The 22,498-nt window shown below is 36.8% G+C and overlaps 1 protein-coding gene across 1 annotated transcript; it reads left to right on the forward strand.

The window, feature by feature from the left end:
- Positions 1-367: 367 nt before the first annotated feature.
- LOC114560988 (sterile alpha motif domain-containing protein 9-like) lies at positions 368-21,027 on the forward strand. The gene is made up of 6 exons (XM_028586620.1): positions 368-391; positions 5,089-5,827; positions 7,266-7,542; positions 8,189-10,828; positions 16,599-16,897; positions 20,779-21,027. Exons 2-6 carry the CDS (start codon positions 5,099-5,101, stop codon positions 21,025-21,027), a joined length of 4,194 nt encoding a protein of 1,397 aa, XP_028442421.1. The 5' UTR covers positions 368-391; positions 5,089-5,098.
- Positions 21,028-22,498: the final 1,471 nt, after the last annotated feature.

Here is a 22,498-nt window from a genome sequence, read left to right on the forward strand (position 1 = left end):
AAGATTTCATCAGGATTTGTGGCAGTCATGTTCTCAGTTGTATTGTGATAAACTAATGTTATAAAGATGCTTGTTCGAAGCTTTGTATTCAATAAAGTACAAGAAAAAAAGAGGGTGCAGGCATGTTGGTCCATAACATTCTCACTTGTCACGAAAGTGGTGTGACAGGGATGGGCCGAACTTTCAGGGATTGGTGTGTTGATGATCACTACAGAAAAGACATCACAGGACTCTTAGTGCATAGTGCAGTATTCATCTCAGCAAAAGTTTCAGTAAATAGATGACTGGTCAGTTAAATTTCTGTTCACAATAACATCACACCTCTCATCTTCCAGAAGAGATGACCAGCAGCCAAAATCCAGTCTGATGAGACGTAAAGGAACATCAAAAGGTGAGAAATGCACTGGCTGCTCATTCTTTGTATGTTTTAAAGAGAATTTTTGTATGTAAAAACTGACCAATGACGTCCTCGTAATCTCACATTTTTAACTACGCCAGCTGCTGGGTAGTTATTTGTATAAAATCTCAGCACTGCTCTCTTGTCAAAAGCGTTTTGCAGAAAATGGCTCAATGTATCAGTCAGTGGAGCAAAGGTAGAGGTTGAGTAAAACACACAGGGAACCACAGTTTAAAAAGCAGTATTCTAATCATAGAAATAAAATGAATAGAAAGGCCATTTCCATTCAAATCAACATAGAAGAATGGTCAGCAGCAGCTTGCAGCATTTTTATGTGTACCATTGCCATGGTAATATTTAAACTTCAGATAATAAGGTGACATTCGGCAAGGCGCGGAGCTGAGGTTTTGCAATAATGGACAAATGAGCACTGAATTAATAATGTTACGAGGCAGAGAGCCAGCAATTAAATGAGTTAGATTAACTTCATGCTTCATCCACACAAAGCACGTTGCTATCGTCACAAGTGACAGCTTTAATTGTTTTTTGTGAACGATGTGGCGACGGGGCAACGTCAAGGCGGAGTTAGCAAGCTAACGTTAGCCAACTAACACCGGTTGGCTGGCTTGTTGGTTCCGGCGTGCTTTTATGCTGCATCGGTTATAGAGAATAAGCTGAAAGGCGGGCTGGGTCTAACATCAGCGGTCTGCTGACCCACTGCAGCTGGGTCTAACTGTCCCTCCTCACTCCCTGCAACTCCGAGAGCGAGTCTCCCGAACTGCGTCGGCGGCTCTCCTCCCGGCGAGCTGAGACACAGTTTACAGCCCAACTGACGCGCATTGTCTCTATGACAACTAACAACAATCGCCATTTTTGTTGTGTACCAATCAAATGACCACAGGAAACAGTTCAATGGACTTTCTATCCATTACATTTCTATGATTCTAACACTATTCAGACAAGAAATATTAAAAATGCGAGTGTAGTATTTAAATCACACCCTGTCAGAATGGGTGGTGGCTGACAAGCACAGTCTGCAAGAAAAACAAAAGCTAGCAAATAATGAAATGATGTATCTGGTTCTGAGACTAAATGTACCGAAACTATTAAAATACCACTGTACAGAATGTTAGTTACATACAGGCTGTATACACCAGTAATGCAATCTAACATCTGTTCAATGATTAGGAGAAATAGAAATAAATTAAAGAAAAGCATGCAAAGAAGTTGGTCTTTTTCATTAGGAGATTCTACCAGGCTTACCTACAGGTATTTTATATACATTATTAGATACTTTAAGAGTTTAACAAACACACACAATGGTGTACAGGAGAGTGAATTGCAAATAATTTGACTACAAATTGTGAAAGTCTTTCAAACGGGCAACCTTCCTTTTTTGTGTAATAAACATGAATATGTGCTAACTACTCATAATGTATGCTAGCTACAGTAGACATCAAAGAAAAGCCACGGACAATATTGCATTAAGTTGCTGATATCTGTAAACTCACCAATTAAAAATAACAACAATTATAATAATACCTTTATTCATTACAATCAATTAAAAAGACAATAAGCAAACAATTAAAGACTACATTATGAATATACAAAAAAGATGAACAGTAAATTCAATAAAAAAGCAAACAGGAATAAACAACAAAGTTAGGGCATCTCAGGTGTCTAGGGAGTGTAGCATCCCCGGCTAGCAACGGCAAACTCTCAAACTGAAGGTCAATGAAGATTTTATTTACAATAGACTACTTACACTTACAGACAGTAACAAAACACACAAACACACACAATGCTGTACATGAGAGTGAATTGCAAATAATTTCACTACAAACTTTGAAAGTCTTTGCCATTCAAATGGGCAACCTTCCTTTTACAGTCCCCTTAATTACCAAGTATTTACCTGGTAATTCTATGGTAATAATATTACATTATTAGGTAACTACCACTGGTAATAGGCAAGGGGGTAAGCTTCGCTTCAGAACTCAAACCTCCTATGGCACCATTTTGTTGTTACCAAGCCATCACCTCCCGTTAGCATTCCATTGACTCCCATTCATTTTGACGTCACTTGACAGCGAATAACTTTACATCTGAAGCGTTTAAAGACTCTATTTGTCCATTGTTAAGTCACATAGTAGTTTTTTGTTGTTCCATTATATACTGTCTATGGTAATAGGTAGGTAATTATAGCCCTTAACATTACGCTTCTGTTATTTGTTGTGTAATAAACATGAATATGTGCTAACTACTCATAATGTATGCTAGCTACAGTAGATATCAAACGAAAGCCACAGACAATATTGCATTTAGTTGCTGTTAGCTGTAAACTCAGCACTTAAAAATATCAACAACAATGAAGATTTTATTTACAATAGACTATTTAAACTTACACACAGTAACAGTTATATTCAGGAACACATCGTGAGAAACAAACAAAAAAGCTCTCATAATGCTGCACAGTCTCAAAGATAAACATCAGCCATAAACATTTATCATACACTGAAAGCAAATTAGACAATAAGGCTTGTAGTGTTCCCTGCACTGCATCTAAGCTCTGATAAACACCAAGGTAAACCGCAGCCAATGAAGACAGAGTTGCAGTAATGTTGCCCATTTACTGTTATACTTCCTCATTAACATGGTGGTGAAAACTAAATAAAGACATTACAAAAAATATTCAGTCTGTTCTAACATAATTTACTTTTTTGCACAGTAGTTCGCTGTTACCATTACTACTTATGTTGCTGTCAGCTTGTATACAGTTGTAAATTAACACATTTTTGAATTAACTTATTAAACATACCTTTTAACAAAATTGTTGCTCATATATGATCTTTAACATGTTCACTGTCAATTAGATAAACTTAAGGCATTTCCACTATGAGGTTTTCTGGTGAAAATAGAAAAAGGTAGTTTTGCATTCATCAGCACATATTCATGTTTATTACACAGAAACTATGAGAACCGTAATGTAAAGTACTACCGAATAATCTATTACAAGTTATGGTAATATCCGGGTAATTACCTGGGAACAAACAAACCTTTTACAGTTCAGTTTTAACTTAATTAATGTGTAAATATTCATGTTTTTCATAGTTATATTTTGGAACCTATATGGTACAAGTTGGTGTTGACTGAACAAAAAAAGTGAGTCATCTATTACAATTTGTATGTTAATATCCTGGCAACAACCTTGAAACAAACAGGTCATCCTTTTACAGTCCAGTTTCCGCCTACGTACTGAGTACATTGTGAACACATTTACAAGAACATAGCCAGAAGTTATATGATTTTCTATCTTGACTAACCAAGAGATAAACTGTCCACCCAGTGGGTGTTACTGATGTAATGTTTCATATTTTCTAAGGTAAATCAAATAAAGCTCATATAGCCATGAACAATAACTTTATAAAACCAATTCATTAATTGGAAAGTACTTTTTTAAATTCATAGAAAGCACACAATAAAACAAAATAAACCCTGGATAACTTAATTGGTACCTTTTAGTGCTGGGTAATTGAGGGGGTATTTGTCAGGATTAGTTGTCTAAGCACAATTTTATCTGAGTTATTACTAACCTAAACCAGTCAGAACTACATGTTACTTTGGTGGATTGATGAGTTTTACCTGAGGATTTACCTCGTACTTTAACTGTAGTTTATCTATAATTACCTACATATTACTAGGGTTGCAAAATTCCGGGAATTTTCAAAGTTGGAAACTTTTCATGGGAATTAACAAGAATTAATGGGAATAAACTTGTTATAATACTGTTAGTCTGTAACAGGGAACTTAAATGTAGTTGAAAAAAAGCCATCTTGCTGCATAATCTTGGTTAAAACAACCTGATTTAATGCACCTTCAGTTGAATGTCCTCCCTATATTCTTCAATGACATGCACGCACACAGTAATCAGCATAGGCTACTACCTACAACATTGAGTTTTTAAAACAATGGAGTTTCCCCCTCAAAGTATTCAGCTTCCAAAATTCCCCAGCTAATTTTCCATGGAAATTTAGCGAAACATTTCCGCCTCTTTGCAACCCTACTTATTACCAGTGATAGTTACCTGATAATGTAATATTATTACCATGTAATTACCAGGTAAATACTTGGTAATTAAGAGGACTGTAAAACTAAGGGTTATCAAAAAATGGCATATTGTTATTTAACATTTATTTATCCAGTTAAGTCGATTGAGAACTAATTCTAATTTGCAACGACACAGTTACACATTCATACCTGGAAGCTGCCCAGTACAACCACAGTCTGATCTGCTGGCCACTGAGCATTTTTTGGGGGGAGATAAGGGCCCTTGCTCAAGGGCACCTCAAAATAAAACAACCTGAAATGCAGTTTAATTGGATAAAAAGTTATAAAGTAAAATACAAAATAAAATACATATGTTATTATAAAGTTATATAACTTATAAAGCATGATCTTCAGGTACCAGTAGCATTTAGAATTACTTATTATTATGCATGCATCATTATGTTGGGAGATCATTTTTACCTGTGAGAACACTTCGTTACTTTTTTTTTTAAACTCAAATGCATAGTGCAAGTGCTTCTTGTTAATTTTCTCATGTAAAGCCAATTATTTGATAACATCTTTTTCAGGACTATGTACTTACTGTCCTTTCATTATTTTAATATTTTACTCAACTGTTTATTTTTTAGTTGATCCAAAATGACAACAACAAAGCCACCATCTCGGCCCATTGAAAAATGGACCGAGAAAGATGTCCACTTGTGGCTGATGACAGAGGTCAAAGTTCATGAAACTTGTGCAGACAAATTCTGTGAAGAGGAAGTGTCTGGAGACATTTTAGTTGAGCTTGAAAAGAAAGATATATTGGGATTAGGAATAAAGCACGGTCCTGCTATAAAAATCACATCTTATCTAGAAAGTCTGAAAAAGGGATCACAACATGAGTCACAGTTCCCAGCATATGTGGAAAACTGGACAAAGGAGCAGGTGAAGCAGTGGTTACTGCAGCATGTCAACATATATAGCAAATATGCAGAACGGCTCCATGAAGAAGATGTGTCTGGAGATTGTCTTGTTTGCTTCAACAACCAGGATTTTCTGGACTTAGAAGTCAAAGGCGGTCCTGCTGTAAAGATCCTGAAAAAACTTGGTCAGTTGAAAAACAATTCAGAACCGACACTGAAACCCATCCCTCACACCAGCACAGATCAAACAGAAGCTGCAAAACCCACTCAACCTGAACTGAGTCTGGCTGAGGCCATAGAAACCAAACAACCAGAATCACGAAACAAAATTGAATCAAAAAGAAAAGAACTGGTGGAAAAAGACTTTGAAATGTCTCAGGTCCCATTCAAGAAAGCTTCAGAAGAGGAAATTCATCAGCCAAAGCCAAAGGACTATGGGGCCAGGAGAAAAGAAACCACCAGGGTAAAGTTTCTATTATCTTTCTATTAACTTTATACTTATTAAAGTAAAAAGAAAGGGACATATCAACACAATGTATTTAAGGTGGAGATGATTTAAACTCTAAGATAATGCTGGATAGTTTAATGAATAATAATGCATCATATTTTAATTGCAGAATCTGTATCAACAAGATTCTTTGACAGGTAAATGTAGTACTACAATGTTATGAAGCAGAAGTACAAAGTACGTCAGTAGTATACAGTTAAGGTGCATATTAAGGTGATGGTTCAGAGTAATTTCACTCTAGGCTGCTTTGCACCTTGACCTCGAGGCAAACAACCCCAAATAAGCTTTTTCCCCCTTGTTATAACGTTGGTCGAGTTAGCGTTATCAGCTGGTTAGCTTAGTGCAGGTGCTAATGGACCCACGTTTGTATCTCGTAAATAACCGCACTAATAATGCCCGGATTGATACCAAACGTCTACACTAGTACAAATATTTAATGTATTTATAAAACGAGGCATTATAAAGTTTGTAACTACACCAGAAGTATATTTAAATAACACTTGCCTGATAGATACTCCTCACGGCTGGTATCGCGCGAGATTCTGCGACATCACGGTCTTTGTATCGAAACAGCAGATCGTGGAACGTCTCTGGATTGAACTTTTTAGTTTTTAAACCTCAGCCGGGATATAAACAACTGCGTGGTAGCTTGTCCTATCGCCTCACGCAGCAGTAGCTGCTTCTGCTGTTCACTCGCTTCTTGATTCTTCTTTACCATTAGTCTATTCCGGCAATATATGTGCTCTGTGCGTGATCTCGCGTGATGTCGCGGGATCTCGCGCGATAGCAGCCGTGAGGAGTATCTATCAGGCAAGTGTTATTTAAATATACTTCTGGTGTAGTTACAAACTTTCTAATGCCTCGTTTTATAAATACATAAAATATTTGTACTAGTGTAGACGTTTGGTATCAATCCGAGCATTTACGAGATACAAACGTGGGTCCATTAGCGCCTGCACTAAGCTAACCAGCTGATAACGCTAACTCGACCAACGTTATAACAATGGGGAAAAAGCTTATTGGGGGTTATTTGGCTCGAGGTCAAGGTGCAAAGCAGCCTAGAGTGAAATTACTCCGAACCATCACTTTAAGTGCTTTGAGGGCCTTCTATTATTATTATTATTATTATTATTATTAATAATCGTTATCATTATTATCATTGTTATTATTTTGGGGCACAATGGTTCTGGAGAAAGCTGCAAGCAGGAATACCACAGACCAAGCAGTTAGCCCATTCCAAACAGGCACATTTTGAACTGGCACTAGTTTGAAATAACATCACAAGACAAAAACTAAGTTTTTGTTCATTTTTAAACACAAATTTTACAAGATGTAGACAGTAATTACTGGGTATACTTTACACTAAACAATTTACTTCTTTTTCCTCCTGCAGACCACAGTTCTATCAGATGTACCCAAAATCACTGTGGAGATCCAGAAAACCCTTGACAACCTTTTAAAAGATGACCTTAAAAGATTTCATTTCCATGAATACACTAAATCCACAAATAAATCAATTCCGAAAGGTAAACTGGAAGGCAAGGACACCATGGACACTGCTAAATTAATGACTGAACACTATGGAGAGAAGGAGGCCTTACGAATCACAATAGACATTCTACAAAATATCGATCAGCGTGAACTTGCTCTTCAGCTGGAAAACAGGATGGGTAAGACAACAAATGTAAAAATATATTCAAATAGTCAACATGGCCTAAAGAATATTTTTTGCATTTAGTATTTCTAATAATCTGCATTATTTTGTTAAGTTTTCTGTCTCATGCTGACTCAAATTTTATTAAATGTTTGAAATTACTGTCAAATCCCAAAACCAGTGAATGAATTGATCTTAGAAACAATAATTACCTAATTAATCAAAGCCTATATCTTCTACCTATGTTTATTACCATGGACACTAGTTTATTTTGAATCAATCCCACACAACTTCCTGCTGCCCAAATACTCACAAAAGCATCAAATGTGAATTAATCTACTGCTAAAAATAGTCCCCAGCAAATGTACAATTTTATCCTGTTTTTTGATCAAAACTACAGCGACCAGCTGTTTTAGGATATTACTAAAACAAAAAAAAAACTATTATATATTTGTAAGGGTGTTTTTTTTCTTCAGTAGGAACCAATTGGGTTGAAATTGAGTACAGGGTGGGAAAGTCAGTAGTAATGAGAGACAGACTAACATATTGGTTTTCCTTTTCATAGGGTTTGCTGACAATACTAACATTTATAACAACACCAGCCTTAACCTAAAATGTGTTTTCTTTTACTCAATAATGCTTTTATTGTACTATTCATACAGGTCAACTGGAGCAGTGGTGTCTCTCAAAAGAAGTGATAAAGAAAGAAGCAAACCAAGGAGACAAACTAAAGAATTTGTTAACTTGTGGTGGGAACTCACTGGACAACTATGGCAGATTTGTTGTTGTTGTGAACAAAAGCAGTCCAGAACAATTGCAGTATCTCCAGTTTTTGAATAAGCTGAAACTTTTCTGTGTGTTAGACTTTGATCCCAGCTCTGTTACTCCAGGTGGACTGTGTCATTCCTACAGAGAGTCAAGGGTAGCCAATCTGCATATCCCATCACAATATCAAGGGCAGACTGACTCAGTGATTAAGAGCCTTAATCTCTACAAACAGACCAGCTGGGTCTTCTGCAATGGCAGAAATGACCTTGACAGTGACTCAGACAAGGAGTTAGATTATAAGAACTGGCTGAGGAAATCTTGCAAAGGTGTAGAAAACTTGGTTTCATTCGTTTGCAATCCTGAGGTTTTTCTCGCTGGAAGATGCCTCATCATATTCCTCCTACTTTCACCTGTAGACACTGAGGAAGACCCAATCTTTGAGATCTACAAGGCCTTTATAAAACAGACTGAAGAGGAAAGCATCATTACTATTAGTGCATCTTGGAGCACGTATGAAAAATGGAAGGAGATGATACAAGCAAAGTGTAGATCCGACATCGACCCACGATCTATATATGAGCTGACCCTCAGCGAGGTCAATGGAACAGTAATGGCACTGGGACCATTCAATCAGTCATCTGGAAGGCTGCTACCCTCTTCTGACTCCAGTTTTGTTGTTCTAAAGCAAAAGGACGAAGACTTATTGACAGCTCTAGATATATTATGTCTGAATCAGTGTGAAAACATTTATGATGAAAACAGTCCAGAGTTTCATGACTTCAGAATCAAAGTTGAGGAAGAATTCTACAGAGGAGGCAAAGTCACATGGTGGAACTTCTACTTCTGTGACAAAGACCAAGACAAGCCATTTGTCAAGCGGGACAAGTATGAAAATGTGAAGAAGATGATTACGTCTCAGTTGAGAGCTTCAAAAGACATGTGCATTCTGTTCAATCTGTTTCACCACCCAGGCTGTGGTGGTAGCACCTTAGCAATGCATTTGATGTGGAATCTTCGTCAAGAGTCCAGATGTGCCGTGTTGAAAGACAATACACATCTAAAAGCAGACGTTGCCATCCAAGTTGTTAAACTCATGAATCTTGAAAGCGAAAGACCTTCTCCAGTTTTGCTGTTAGTTGATGACTCAAAGGAAACAGAGAATCATTATGAACTTGTAAGCAGCATCCGTCAAGCTGTAGAGGATTACTGTAACATAAATGTGGATGATGAAAAAAATTGCAAAGTCATCATCCTCAACTGTGTTCGTTCCAATAGCCCAAAGGAACAATACAAACGACACAATCCAAGTCAATTCATCACTGCTTCATTGACTAAAGAAGAACAAAATCATTTTGAGAAAAAACTCAAAGAGCTGAAAGAAACTCATGAAAAACCTGAAAACTTTTACAGCTTCATGATCATGAAGAGCAATTTTGACAAAAAGTACATTGATGATCTTGCCCGTAACACACTGGAGAACTTTGATTTCAGTTCAAATGAAGGCCGACTGTTTGCCTTTCTAGCGTTACTTAACACTTATGTGGCAGAATCTGAAATCTCTCTCTCACTCTCTGAAGATTTTTTGGGCATGAAAGTGATTCACTGGAAAGAGGATAGTGTAATGGATAGAATGAAGCGATATTCAAACGTTCTCATCATAGACAAAGTTGAAGAATGGGGAGGATACAAAGGGATCCGAATCCTTCATCACTCCATAGCATCTGCATGCCTGGAAGAGTTGGAGAGAAGCTGCTTTTTAAAAGTAAGTGATATCACTATGGAGATTCTTCACTGTGATCTGTTCTTCAATGTTGGAGTTGCCAAACACAGAGACTCAATTCAAAAAATGTTGATTCAAAGGCAGCGAAAGAAAGATGGACTAGAGAGAGAACTATTTTCTCCTCTCATAGATAAAATCCACAACCAGGAAGGGAGACAAACTGTCCAAAAAATCTTTTTGAAAGCATCATCCAGGTTTGAAAAAAGTTTATCTATTCCTCAGGCACTGGCGAGATATTTGTACATCAAAGAAAGTGACTTCCCAGAGGCTGGAAAATGGGCCGAATATGCCAAGAACATTAAAGAAAATACATGCACATTGGACACAATTGGGCAGATTCACAAAAGCAATTTAACATCCAACAACAACAGAGAAAAGCAGGAGACATCACGCAATCCAGAAGACTTAAACACAAACATTAAAATAGCGGATAATGCTATCAGAGCATTTAAAAGGGCTCAAGAGCTGGCAAATACAGAGGATGAACCTGAGGAGGAAGTTGCTGATGATGCATCAGATGACTATCAGGGAAAGTCATTAGTCTATGGCTATGTGGGTGTGCTGGAAATAGCTTTTCTGGTATTTGACATATTGAGCAGATTGCCTTTCTTTGAAGGAAATGATCCGATGAGGAAGAAGTACTTCCAGAGTTTCCTTCAAAAGATAATCCCAATCACCAGCGTGCATAAAGAAGAGAATGAGATCAACAACAGATACGTGGAGATCATAAAAGAGCATGAACCGTTTCTCCTCAGTTTGAAAACTGAAGTAAAAGAAACATTTGACCTTATTAACCGTTACTTCACGTATACAAAAGGGAACAATTCAGAATATGATTTAAAGAATCGTTGGGCCGTCTGTGGTCTTTTTAAAAAGTATGTAGCTCTCTTTTGCACTGCACCAGAGGAAATGAAAAAAGAACGACAAAGCAATCGTAATCTCAATTTGGAAATCGACATTCATGAAAAAAGATTGTTTCTTGAAGGTAAACAAGCAGATACATTTGCAGGGATTCTTCAACATTTGGACAAACCTGCCGAAGAGATCGAGAGGATCACAGAATGCTATGCATTCTTACAACAACAACAATTTGTCAACAAAAAACAAAAGACGAAGGAAACAATCAATTACATTTTGTCCAACATAGTTCTTTACCTTTTGAAACCAAAATCTAAACATATCAAGAGTTACAGCCAACTCTCTGATCTACTTTTGAAAACACTGCAAGATGTAGGACTTCGGTATCCTTTCCCAGACCCGTACTACCTGGCTCTGTTGTTATTCTGGCCAAGTCCAACTGAGAAAAACACCGATATTGGGACCTATGTGACTGCAATTCGAAACTCATCCCGCAAACATCTGTCAAAACATTGTGGAAAGAGAAGCACAATTGCCCACTTCTACTTAGGAAAAGGAGAAGGACTTAATAGGTTTGTTTCTAAACGTAAATTGGATGGGACCTTTAAAATTCCTCGTGATATCTTGACACAACTGTGGTGGAACGGCGACATATTTAAGGAACAGCAAATCACTAGTCGCCTTCATCGAGTCACTGGAATCACTGAGGAAGGAAAGGTGTTTGCCAATTATGGCACACTGAAAATCCCTGTTCGTCCTGCTCTTATTGGTGGAATACGACATGGTTTAAGTAGAGAAAAGGTTTCTTTCTACCTTGGTTTTGCGATTAATGGACTCCTGGCATATGACATCCAGTATGAAAACTAAGGTAGTTGATTGTACACAAAAGTGCAACACAAGCACTGAGACATAAACTGTACAGTGTGAAAATAGGTGTGGTATCCAGTAACTGACTGTGATGGAATTTCAAACACACCTCATAAAAACATGATCAAACAAAAAGTAAGACAGACTGCAGGGTCAAATTCCAAAGCTGTAGGTGTAGCTGTATATATTTATGTTTTTATATTATTTGTATGCAATTTAATCTTTTATAAACATTTGTCATCTACTTTAAGGAGTTTTTGTTTTTTGATTTTGTTGTCGGATGTGGCAAACTTGCCAAACTTTCTCCAATTCATTTATCTGCAAGAGCAAATATAATATATTAGTTAAGTGTATACACAAGCACTGACGCATGAACTGTACAAAGTAAAAAATAGGTGTGGCAGCCACTGTGATGGAAAAACACACCTCATAAAAACTAATTACATGTAAGACAGACTGCAGGTTTAAATGCCAATCCTGTAGCACTAGCTGTAAATATGTTTTTATACTCTTTTTATGCAATATACTCTTTTTTTAACATTTGTTATCCACTTTTGTTGGTTAGTTTTTGTAAACCTAACTCTCTGCTATAAATGTATCTACAAGTACAAATCACAGTGAAACTATCGCTCATTTAAATTAAGAAAAAGAAATCAAGGAGGCCTGGATCTCCAAAATCCCAGTTAAGAACCATTAATCTAGCATCCAACTATTATTTTTTGTTATTACTTCACATTAACATTTTTAAACACACATTATTAAACATTATTGAACAGATAAGAGTAATGGTGAAAATTTGAATTAATATCTTCTGTTCTCGTGTGAGAATGTGATTGATTGTGGACGCTATCTCCATAAGGACATCGTTTTGCTGTAGTAAATTGTTTTCCAGCTTAAACTGTTTCACGAAGTGGTCCATTTTATCATTATGGTATTTTGTTTTCACAGGCTGATTTATTTTCATTTTGTTCTTTATATTGTGACTGTATTTATGAATGTGCATTGTTTTATTGTGCATCCAGCCTACCTTTGGAGCAAACTTTTTTTTTTAAAGACTTCACCTGTTGATAACCAATAATCTAGCACTCAATAAGTTTGATTTAATAATTTTTTTTTGACTTTACATTAACATTGTTAAACATGTTGTATTGTGATTGGTAGGTCTATTTATACTACCCTGTCACATGTGGGAAGTAGTTCATATTTTTTTTGTATTGTGGATTTTAATTTTGGCACAATGTTTTTTCACATAATTTTGTTCAGACAGACTTATTTTAATTGTGTTAATACTTAAAACTGTGATTTTGTTTAGGAATTTGCATTGTTTTCTTTTTTTATGTGGCTGACTTTTGGAACTACACTTACCATTAATCTAGCACTTTTTATATATTTTTTTTAACCTGACAATAATATACTTTAACATTTGTTGATTAGTAGGTCTATTAACCCATCTGCCTGGTCAGAGCCAGAATCTTACTTTATATTTCGTTGTATGTAGATTTTAAGTTTGGCATAATATTTTGTCCACACAGGTTTTCTTATTTTTATTTTGTTGGTAATGCATACTGTGATTGTTTTTTGAATCTGCATCGTTTTATTATGTACAATATGTGGCCTACTGTTGGAGCTACACTTTCTTTGTGAAGACTTTAAGAATAAAGTTTGGAAGCTTTATATTACATTTGTGTGTTGCCACTGTGTTGTGATTTGTAGGTATATTATCTGTTAATTGTTTGTGTGTGCCCACTCATACTTCATGCCATTAATTGGTGCCCAAATTGGGCCACCCCAGTAATAAAAGTCTGGACATGCGACTGAAATTTATGTATTCATAAAGAACATAACTAGGCAATAAACAAAAATCCCCAAAAAATGTGTTCTGTCTTAATTGTTGGTATTATATTTTATCATTGTAACTTTGACTATGTAGAAATTTGTAATATAAAATATGTCCTAAAATTAATTTTACAAATTGCAGGCCTTAGAATGATCTTAAATCGAGTTGTTAAGGGCTTTTAACAAACGCTGTATCTGCTGCCTGTAGTACCAATAGCCAACAGAATGCTTAACCTTCATTGTTTTATCTAGATGTGTATCATGATGCTTTCTTGCTACTGGTTTAGTGTGATATGACATGTCATAGTAGGAAAAAGCCTGTTACTTTTACCACTAATGAAGGTGCTGTTGTGTTCAAGTGTTCCAGTGAGAGTGACAGTGAGCCAGCATGCACAATACCAGGACCCAGAAATCAAAGCAGAGGAATGCAATTCAGCCATCATTAATAACATTATTTAGACCTGTTATTTCCTACTGTGACAAGTCAAAATGGATTCAGTGAAAAAGGCCTTTTACAAGTATAAATGGCTAAGTTGCTGTGGTGGCATGTTTAAACCAGGGTGCTGCTTTATTTGGGTGTTTTCCTGCAAATAGCTCTCATGTAGAGGGGATTACTGGAAATTATTTTTTTAGGGATGTAAACATGTTGTCTTGCCCGAACCTCATTGATTTTAATTTCTTGTATACTGGGTTTATGGGGATAGCCACGGCTAAATAATATCCACAATCTTATAAAGCTAAACATAACAGATATTCCTACTTAAAGCAAGGGAGTTTTTGTGGAGTGTTACTAATTTTTGTTTATATGAATTGCATCACCACATTTGAGCTCAACATGTACTGCTGCTACACTTGTCTACATTCATTGCTTATTTCACTTATTTTAAAGACAAATTACATGGATTGATTTCAACTTCAAAAGGTGTTGCATGTATACACATCTGTATTAGACTTCAGTGTGCCGATTTGCTGCAATAGTTATTTTTTAGGCGAACATTATATGCATCATGTCAAATTATTAAGATGTGCACCCAGTAGTAGGCACAATGTCAAAATTTCTTGCGGAATTTTCTAGTTTATTATTTTCTTTTAGGCTTCAACTTGACTTTTGAATTTTAATTTGTCTTTTTCTTTAGCAGTTCTATTTTCAGAAATCCTCCTTTACACAGTTACAGACCAGCTCACCTGCAGAGCAGCTGCCCCACATATCAAACTCCTATAGCCTAACAGATTACATACCCTTACTATTCATATTTTGATGTTCTTGCACTCTACGTATGTTGGCACTGTTCTCCTTTGTACTGCAACAGCTGCACAACAATTTTCTTCGGGATGAATACATTTTTATCTTACCAATTATGTTTTACTGTTTAATGTCTTTTTTCATCTTCTGTAATGTGAAAACATCACATTTCCATCACATGAAGAGCACGAAAGTTGAAATAAGTATATAATAAAGTATGACCCTGTTATTGGTGGCTTGTATTCATCTGACATAATGACATCAACTCGGGGACTTCTTGACTGAAGATTTTAATCTTCATATATATATATATATATATATATATATATATATATATACAGTACAGGCCAAAAGTTTGGACACACCTTCTCATTCAATGTGTTTCTTTATTTTCATGACTATTTACATTGTAGATTCTCACTGAAGGCATCAAAATTATGAATGAACACATATGGAATTATCTACTTAACAAAAAAGTGTGAAATAACTGAAAACATGTCTTATATTTTAGATTCTTCAAAGTAGCCACCCTTTGCTTTCTTGATAACTCTGCAAACCCTTGGTGTTCTCTCAATGAGCTTCATGAGGTAGTCACCTGAAATGGTTTTACCTTCACAGGTGTGCTTTGTCAGGGTTAATTAGTGGAATTATTTCCCTTATTAATAAAAAAAGCAAAGGGTGGCTACTTTGAAGAATCTAAAATTTAAGACATGTTTTCAGTTATTTCACACTTTTTTGATAAGTACATAATTCCATATGTGTTCATTCATAGTTTTGATGCCTTCAGTGAGAATCTACAATGTAAATAGTCATGAAAATAAAAAGGAAACACATTGAATGAGAAGGTGTGTCCAAACTTTTGGCCTGTACTGTATATATATAATATTTATACTGACCTTTGACCTCCTTACCTTTGGATTTAGGAATCCACTTCATTCTGTCTTTGCCGAGTTATGGATAAAAGCATCAGCATAATGTATCTGCATTTAAAAAATAAATAAATTCTTCAATTAGCCTACTATTAATTGCAAAAAGAAATCTAAATATTGACAGGGTAAGATCTGGAACAGATTCAAACTTAGACATCCAACCAATGTGATTTCATTTCACATGTTTTTGGTATAAAAACCTAAAATAATTTAAAAACATCAAACCTTAAACACGTGACTTCCTGGTGTCTTTCTTACTTGTTACAAGAAATAAATATATTCTTCATTCTTTATTCTTTATCTTCAATACAATGACATATTTGGTCATATTGATGGTTAAAAGTGGGATATGTCAAGAATAGGACAACTATCCTAGTAATTGTAAAGTGATAACTAAAATAATACTACTAATGACATGCAACCACCACAACCATAGAAATGAAACTGAAACATTTCCTTTTTGTTATGGTTTGCTCTCTCTCCACCCTGAGTTGGGTGGTTGTTTCCCTGTTTGTCTGTGTGTTCTGTGTTTTTCCACCTGGAGTGCTGAAGGCGTGTCCGGAGGAAAGTAGGTCAAGGGGCGTGGCCCATTCAACACTGCACAGCCGGTCTTCACAGCTGCAGCTCATCTACATGATTCACTCCTGCAATACTTAAACCCGGGCTGATCACCTCTTTGGCACCAGTTTGTTATCTACAACCCATGTGATAACTTGGCTCTCAGTTCTAATTAAACTCCAGTATTGTCCGTGTGTTCTTGTGCACTCAAGTTTTTGCCTTTGTTCCCTAAGCTCACACTAACCCTGTGTCTGTCTCTTGTTCCCGCTCTGACCTGCTGCTTCCTCCGCTGTGCCTGCATGCTCCCAGCCTCCGTCTCCAACTTGGGATACCTTCTGTGTACACATCTCTGCCTGTTCACCTCGTGTCCCGTAACAACCTGGACTCTTCCCCGTCGGCTCGCATCAAGCCTCGGACCAGCCAGGAGTTTCCCCACCCTGACACTACCTGCAGTGTTTCACTGAGTACACTCTACTCCATTAAATCTTTTGAAACTGCTTTACGTGCTCTGTGTGATATCTCTGTGTTCTGGGTCAGACACGCTCCTTAACACTTTTAAGATTTAGAAAGCTAGCTAATTCGCTAGCTACTGTTGAAGTTAAAAAGTTAAAACCCAGCTTATGTTTTGAAAACAATGTACTTGCTAGATCTAATCAAATAACTACACTGATTGGTCTGGCTCACACCGTCTGTAGCTTCTAAAGAATTGATTAGGTCATGGCTGACATTTAGCATACTGTAGGAGACTCCTTGTCCCCACAGGAAAGGTAACTGATTGAGCTAGACGTGATTAGAACAAAGGAAATGCATATTACTTTGGAATCAACACTTCCATGATAATCAACCTTAGTCTGTGACCTGTAGTAAACCTAAATTCAGAGGTGTGTCCTTATCCTGAGGGACGGGAATAAATGTGTAATCTGGAGAATGATTCTGTAACTCTGCAAGGAGAAGCATGAGATCAGTCCGCTGTCAGCTGCAGTGTAACATATGTGTTTTGACTGTTGTTTTCATCGTGTTGTTTAATTAAACCTTTTAGTTAACTTTCAATTCCCCCAGCCTCTCCTTCCTCCTCCAGAAATCAGAATGAACACGTCTTTTAGAGAATTCTTAACAATTGGTGACCCCGACGTGATCTCTGACAGAAGGAGAGAGGAGAATTGAAAAGACTGGAAAAGTTGAAACTGCTGACTCTCTCATGCGGGCTCAAAACTAAAAGGTAAGCCAAACCTGTTTCATCATAACTTGGCATAGGTTTATGTAGGAAATATTAGGCATGAGAGTCTCAACAGCGTCAACTGGTAAGTCTATTAAAACCTGTAAAAGTAATGATAAAGAAATGCCCAATTGAGAACTACGGTGAAAACGATAAGTCAAAAGCACTGTATGTTGTTTTTTGTTATTTGTATTGTGTGTGTTTTGTGTGTGTTAAGCTTAAAAGCCTGAAGAAGGTCCATGGAATAGATATCTCAATAGCCGACCGGGGCGAGAGACCCGAGAATTTGAGCCGCGTGCATTAGAAAAGTTCGTGAAAAAGACGACCAGGGTGCATGTATAAATTTTAAAATGTATGAGAACGTGAAAAAGTCGACCTGGTTTAGCTTGTATAAATTTTGAGTTTATGAGATCGTGAAAAAGTCGACCTAGTAAACCTGTATACATTATTTAATTTATGAGTTCTTGAAAAAGCAGACCTTGTTACGCCTGTTAAATTTTTAAAAGTCCAAGTTATACTCTGACAGATGGGTACATGTGTAGATTTTAAAGTGCATGAGTCGACCTGGTTTTACTTGTATAAATGTTGAATTTATGAGTTCGTGAAAAAGTCGACCTAGTGAAACCTGTAAGCTATACATTTTGAATTTATGAGTTCTTGAAAAAGCAGAGCTTGTTACGCCATTTAGAATTTTTAAAAGTCCCTAACAGGGGCCGAGTTAGACTCTGATAAATTTTAAATAGAAAGACCGCGAGGGCGGCGACAGAAAATTAGTTTCTGTGAAGGCACGGAGGAAAGATTAAGACTTTTTCAAAGCCAACTTAAACAGTTGTGGGGACGTAGGCCCTGGAGAAGCTACTTTCGCGGCGGTGGAAGAAAGGCGTCAGTGGAAGACCCCCCCCAGTCCTTTCTTGTGACCATAGCATGGAAATAGGAAAATCAATTTAATATAGGTATAGTTGAATTGTGTAAAAAAAACACTTAGGAAATTGTACAGAGGCCTACTGTAAATATTTTTGAAATAGAATTGTGGTGTTGGGATTTGAGTCCGTGGCAGCGACTCCGCGCTGTGTTTTGTAAAAAAATGTAAATAAGATTGTTTTATTTAAATCGAGAGCGTGCAGCTCAGCAGCGTTGGTTGTGATTGTAAAATAACTCATTGTGTAAATAAGATGTGTTGAAATTGAAAGCGCAGTGTGGTTATAACTTCATTGTAAGATTGTTTTGTTTAAATTGAGAGCGTGCAGCTCAGCGGTGGGGTTGTGGACGTGTTGAGGTTACAGACGCAGTGTGGTTGCGGATGTTTGTTTGTGTTGAGTTTTGCATTGGAAATTCCATTTCCTGATAAACAGCAACTCCATCTGGTTGGTAAATCATTACAACAGAGCGTCTACTAAAACCAGAGGTCAGACTATGGAAAATACGGTAAACTAGAGAACTATCTTCTGAGGAGATTGCAGTGTGAATCCAGTACAGTATATTCTTGATTGGATGACTGGTTTGAATTTTATGAAAAAGCGTGCAAGCTCAAGCAGTGACAATGGCTGAAAAAGTGGAAATGGATTAATCGTTAAATGTCTTTGAAGAGTTGGGCGCCGACCCTGAAGGTATGAAAGACGTGGAACATTTTAAAGTTTGAATGGAGTTTCTCAGTGAATGTATGAAAATGTGCTAAACAGTTAAAAATGTATGAAAATGGGTTTCGAGGGGGCAAAGATGCCTGCTAAAACGTTGAATATTGGAAATGATTGGTTTCATTTGATTACATTTTTTGTTCATGTTTAGTGTTGTTATATAGGGACAGAAATGGATAATACCTTACAGTTTTAGTCTTGTTTAACTTTAAATCCATTTTTGTGTTCCTTGACTAAGTTTCAGTTATTCTTTCAACAAACAAACTCTTAGAGTATTGTCTCCTGTGTTAATGAAGGACTGTCTAGGAGACACAGGGGGGTTTTCACACCTCATTCAATGCAATAGATACAGACAGACTTCCTGAGTGAATGCTTGAATCATTGTAATCTTCTCTCTAAATTATTTGATATGTTCCCCCATACCAGAATATTTTGTAATTGAAATAAGGGATTAATCATTATATTCTAAGTAGGTTACTGGATTTTGAGTTTGTTTTTCTTCTGCTACATTTTTAATACATTTTACTCTGATCCTTCTGTTATCTTTTTCTTTTCTTTTACTTTTTGGTTTGTTGCTTTTGAGTAGGATTGTGTTTGGGTGACTGATGAAGCCCATTGCAAGTCAGAGCATTCCAGCGGGTTCTCTGAAAAGGGGAAAATAATTTGAGGTACTTTAAGCAATTTAACATTAGCTAAAATTGGACCAAAATGAATTTAAGATTCTTAGGGGGTTTTTCAATGGATAATTTGGTAGATATATGTGGCATTTTTGTGTATCTTGACTCAAAATTGGTTTGTTTTTCACTAAAAATGATACATAACAGGCACATGGAGATACATTAATTGTATTTTTAAGCATTCTGATCTTACTGTAGCTAATCTTCTTCCACTATATTTTGTTTTGTTGGTTTTTATTCTTTTTCATGTTTCTGATGATGTCTCTGAGAAATCATTGGGTTGAGAGAGTCAAGGTAGTAGCTTTTCCATTGATATTTCTTTATGGTTTGTTGATTTTTTATTATTTTTATTCCCTAGTTGTAAATATTTTGTTAAAAAATAAATAAAAAATGGGGGGAGATCAGAGGATTAGTAAAGCCTCTGTGCTGGCAACACAGAGTGCTATGCAAATCTTCTTCTCAGGGTATTAAATGTGGCACAAAAGAATGACACGGGACTTATATAGAAATTGATTTGCTCAAAAAATAGCAATTTGCTGATCAAGTTTGTTAAAAATGTTTGAAGTAATAGTAAAAGATGAATCACGCAGCCCACATTCCCCCATTGAGACAGAGATGATGTGGAGTTTTTATTTTTTGTTTTTGTGTTTTTGTAATTGATGATCTGTACTGTATGTTTACAATGGACTCATGATTTTTTTTGGGGATCATTTATTATGTTATGGACTAAAGCTTTTTGCCCATTGTCTTAAGGACTTTGGAAAACACAGATGACAAAGGAAATTTCTCCTCTATGAGAAATTAATGGACAAATCAAGGACAAACTATCAATAATATGACTCTTCGCAAAGCAGTGTGTTGGCATGTCAGTAATTTTATTCAATAGGTGAAAGCAGCCTCCAGATTCCTGCTGATAAAGCCATTCAGCCTGATGACTACATCTGATCGAGGAGATCAAGGGGTCCAGGTCCAGGTGGAGAGATTCATGCAAGGTGCTGCTGGACACCAGCGCTGCAGTGGAGTGGGAGAGACACATCACAAGGATCCATGTTTGCACTTCAACTTCAGCCCAGCAGAGTGCCTACAGGAACCCAGTCCGGGTTCAGACGCCGACGGAGAGAACCAGCATTGCTGACTTCTGCTGACTTCCTGCGGTGGTTTCCTGACTGAGCAAGGAGACTGAATCCCACCCCCTGACCCTGGAGTCCCTGCTGACACACCAAAAAGCTAAGGATGGCTTTTTCTACAGGTGCTGGAGCAAGCAGCACACACAGCCGGTCCAACTTCGTGTTTCAGAAACAGGAGGGAGAGGCCAGTGATGACATCCACAGGTGTCAGACATGGTTTACCAACGCCAACAAGGGGAGCAAGAAGAATTGGGTCAGCGGTAAATCCACAAGGAGACCCTGGGCTCCCCTCTGATCTGTCACCTTCATGTTTCAACGGTTAAAGGGCCAGAATGCTCAGGAGGATAAGAGCATTTTTTACAGCAGCTGCAGCCAAGCTAGGCACGCAAATGTGACGTCAAGAGTGCGCCATAGCCTGCTAAGGTTTTTGGTGACGTTGCCGCCTGGCGCTGGGTGCATGAGAATGAACCAGCAGAGATCTGAGATTTTGTCCCAAATTTTCAGATTGGACAAGACTGAACAAAGAACTTTTCAAAATCTGGATTTCAGACCATTCCCCAGTCTGCATCTTTCACTACAGAAAGGTCATTGATGTGCTGTTTCCTTGTGCTCACTCCATCTGAACTCACAGCATATATTGAAGTGTGTGTGTATCAGTTTTTTAGCTCCTTTGAGATTAAGATCAAACCTAATGCATTTTTTCCTTGAGCCAGATAAAAGATATTTTCTGCCATAGAATAGATTTCAGCCCACCTGATTGCATTACAGATGTGAGACAAGTTATTCCTTGTGCAGTATTTGAAGTGCAGTGTGGAAAATTGAATTTGGTTTTGTTTTCTTTGATTTCTAAGATGTTTTCCCTTCCATTGTCTTTACCTGGTCAACAGCTTTAATATCTTCTGATTTAATTAAGTGTTTCTGTTTTTGTTTCAAATGGAATGCAAGTCACTAATCACTGTGAGTAAAACCAGCAAAACATATTTTGTTAAGAGAAAATAACCTTCTTGATACAATATATGGAGTCAGATAAGATGAGGTCAGAGAAGGAAATGAATTTCTTTTATAAATTATGATTTAGTTCTCACATTTTGCTAATGTCTACATTTTTGTTGTATTTTTATGTTTATGTAATGACATTGTTTTATTTAACATTCATAGAGTTTTCACACCAAAGGTGTGAAAAATGAGGGATTGTTGAAGTTAAAAAGTTAAAACCCGGCTTATGTTTTGAAAACAATGTACTTGCTAGATCTAATCAAATAACTACACTGATTAGCATTGGTCTGGCTCACACCGTCTGTAGCTTCTAAAGAACTGATTAGGTCATGGCTGACATTTAGCATACTGTAGGAGACTCATTGTCCCCACAGGAAAGGTAACTGATTGAGCTAGACGTGATTAGAACAAAGGAAATGCATATTACTTTGGAATCAACACTTCCATGATAATCAACCTTAGTCTGTGACCTGTAGTAAACCT

The sequence above is a fragment of the Perca flavescens genome, chromosome 9 (genome assembly GCF_004354835.1).
Source record: "Perca flavescens isolate YP-PL-M2 chromosome 9, PFLA_1.0, whole genome shotgun sequence".
NCBI classification, from domain to species: Eukaryota; Metazoa; Chordata; class Actinopteri; order Perciformes; family Percidae; genus Perca; species Perca flavescens.

Bases quoted from the DNA above. Each gene is read 5' to 3' on its own strand.
- LOC114560988 (XM_028586620.1), top strand. From the start codon at position 5,099: ATGACAACAACAAAGCCACCATCTCGGCCCATTGAAAAATGGACCGAG. The intron at 7,543-8,188 runs GTAAGACAACAA...CTATTCATACAG, and splicing joins TCAGCTGGAAAACAGGATGG to GTCAACTGGAGCAGTGGTGT. The intron at 10,829-16,598 runs GTTTGAAAACTG...TTGTTCCCTAAG, and splicing joins GCATGAACCGTTTCTCCTCA to CTCACACTAACCCTGTGTCT.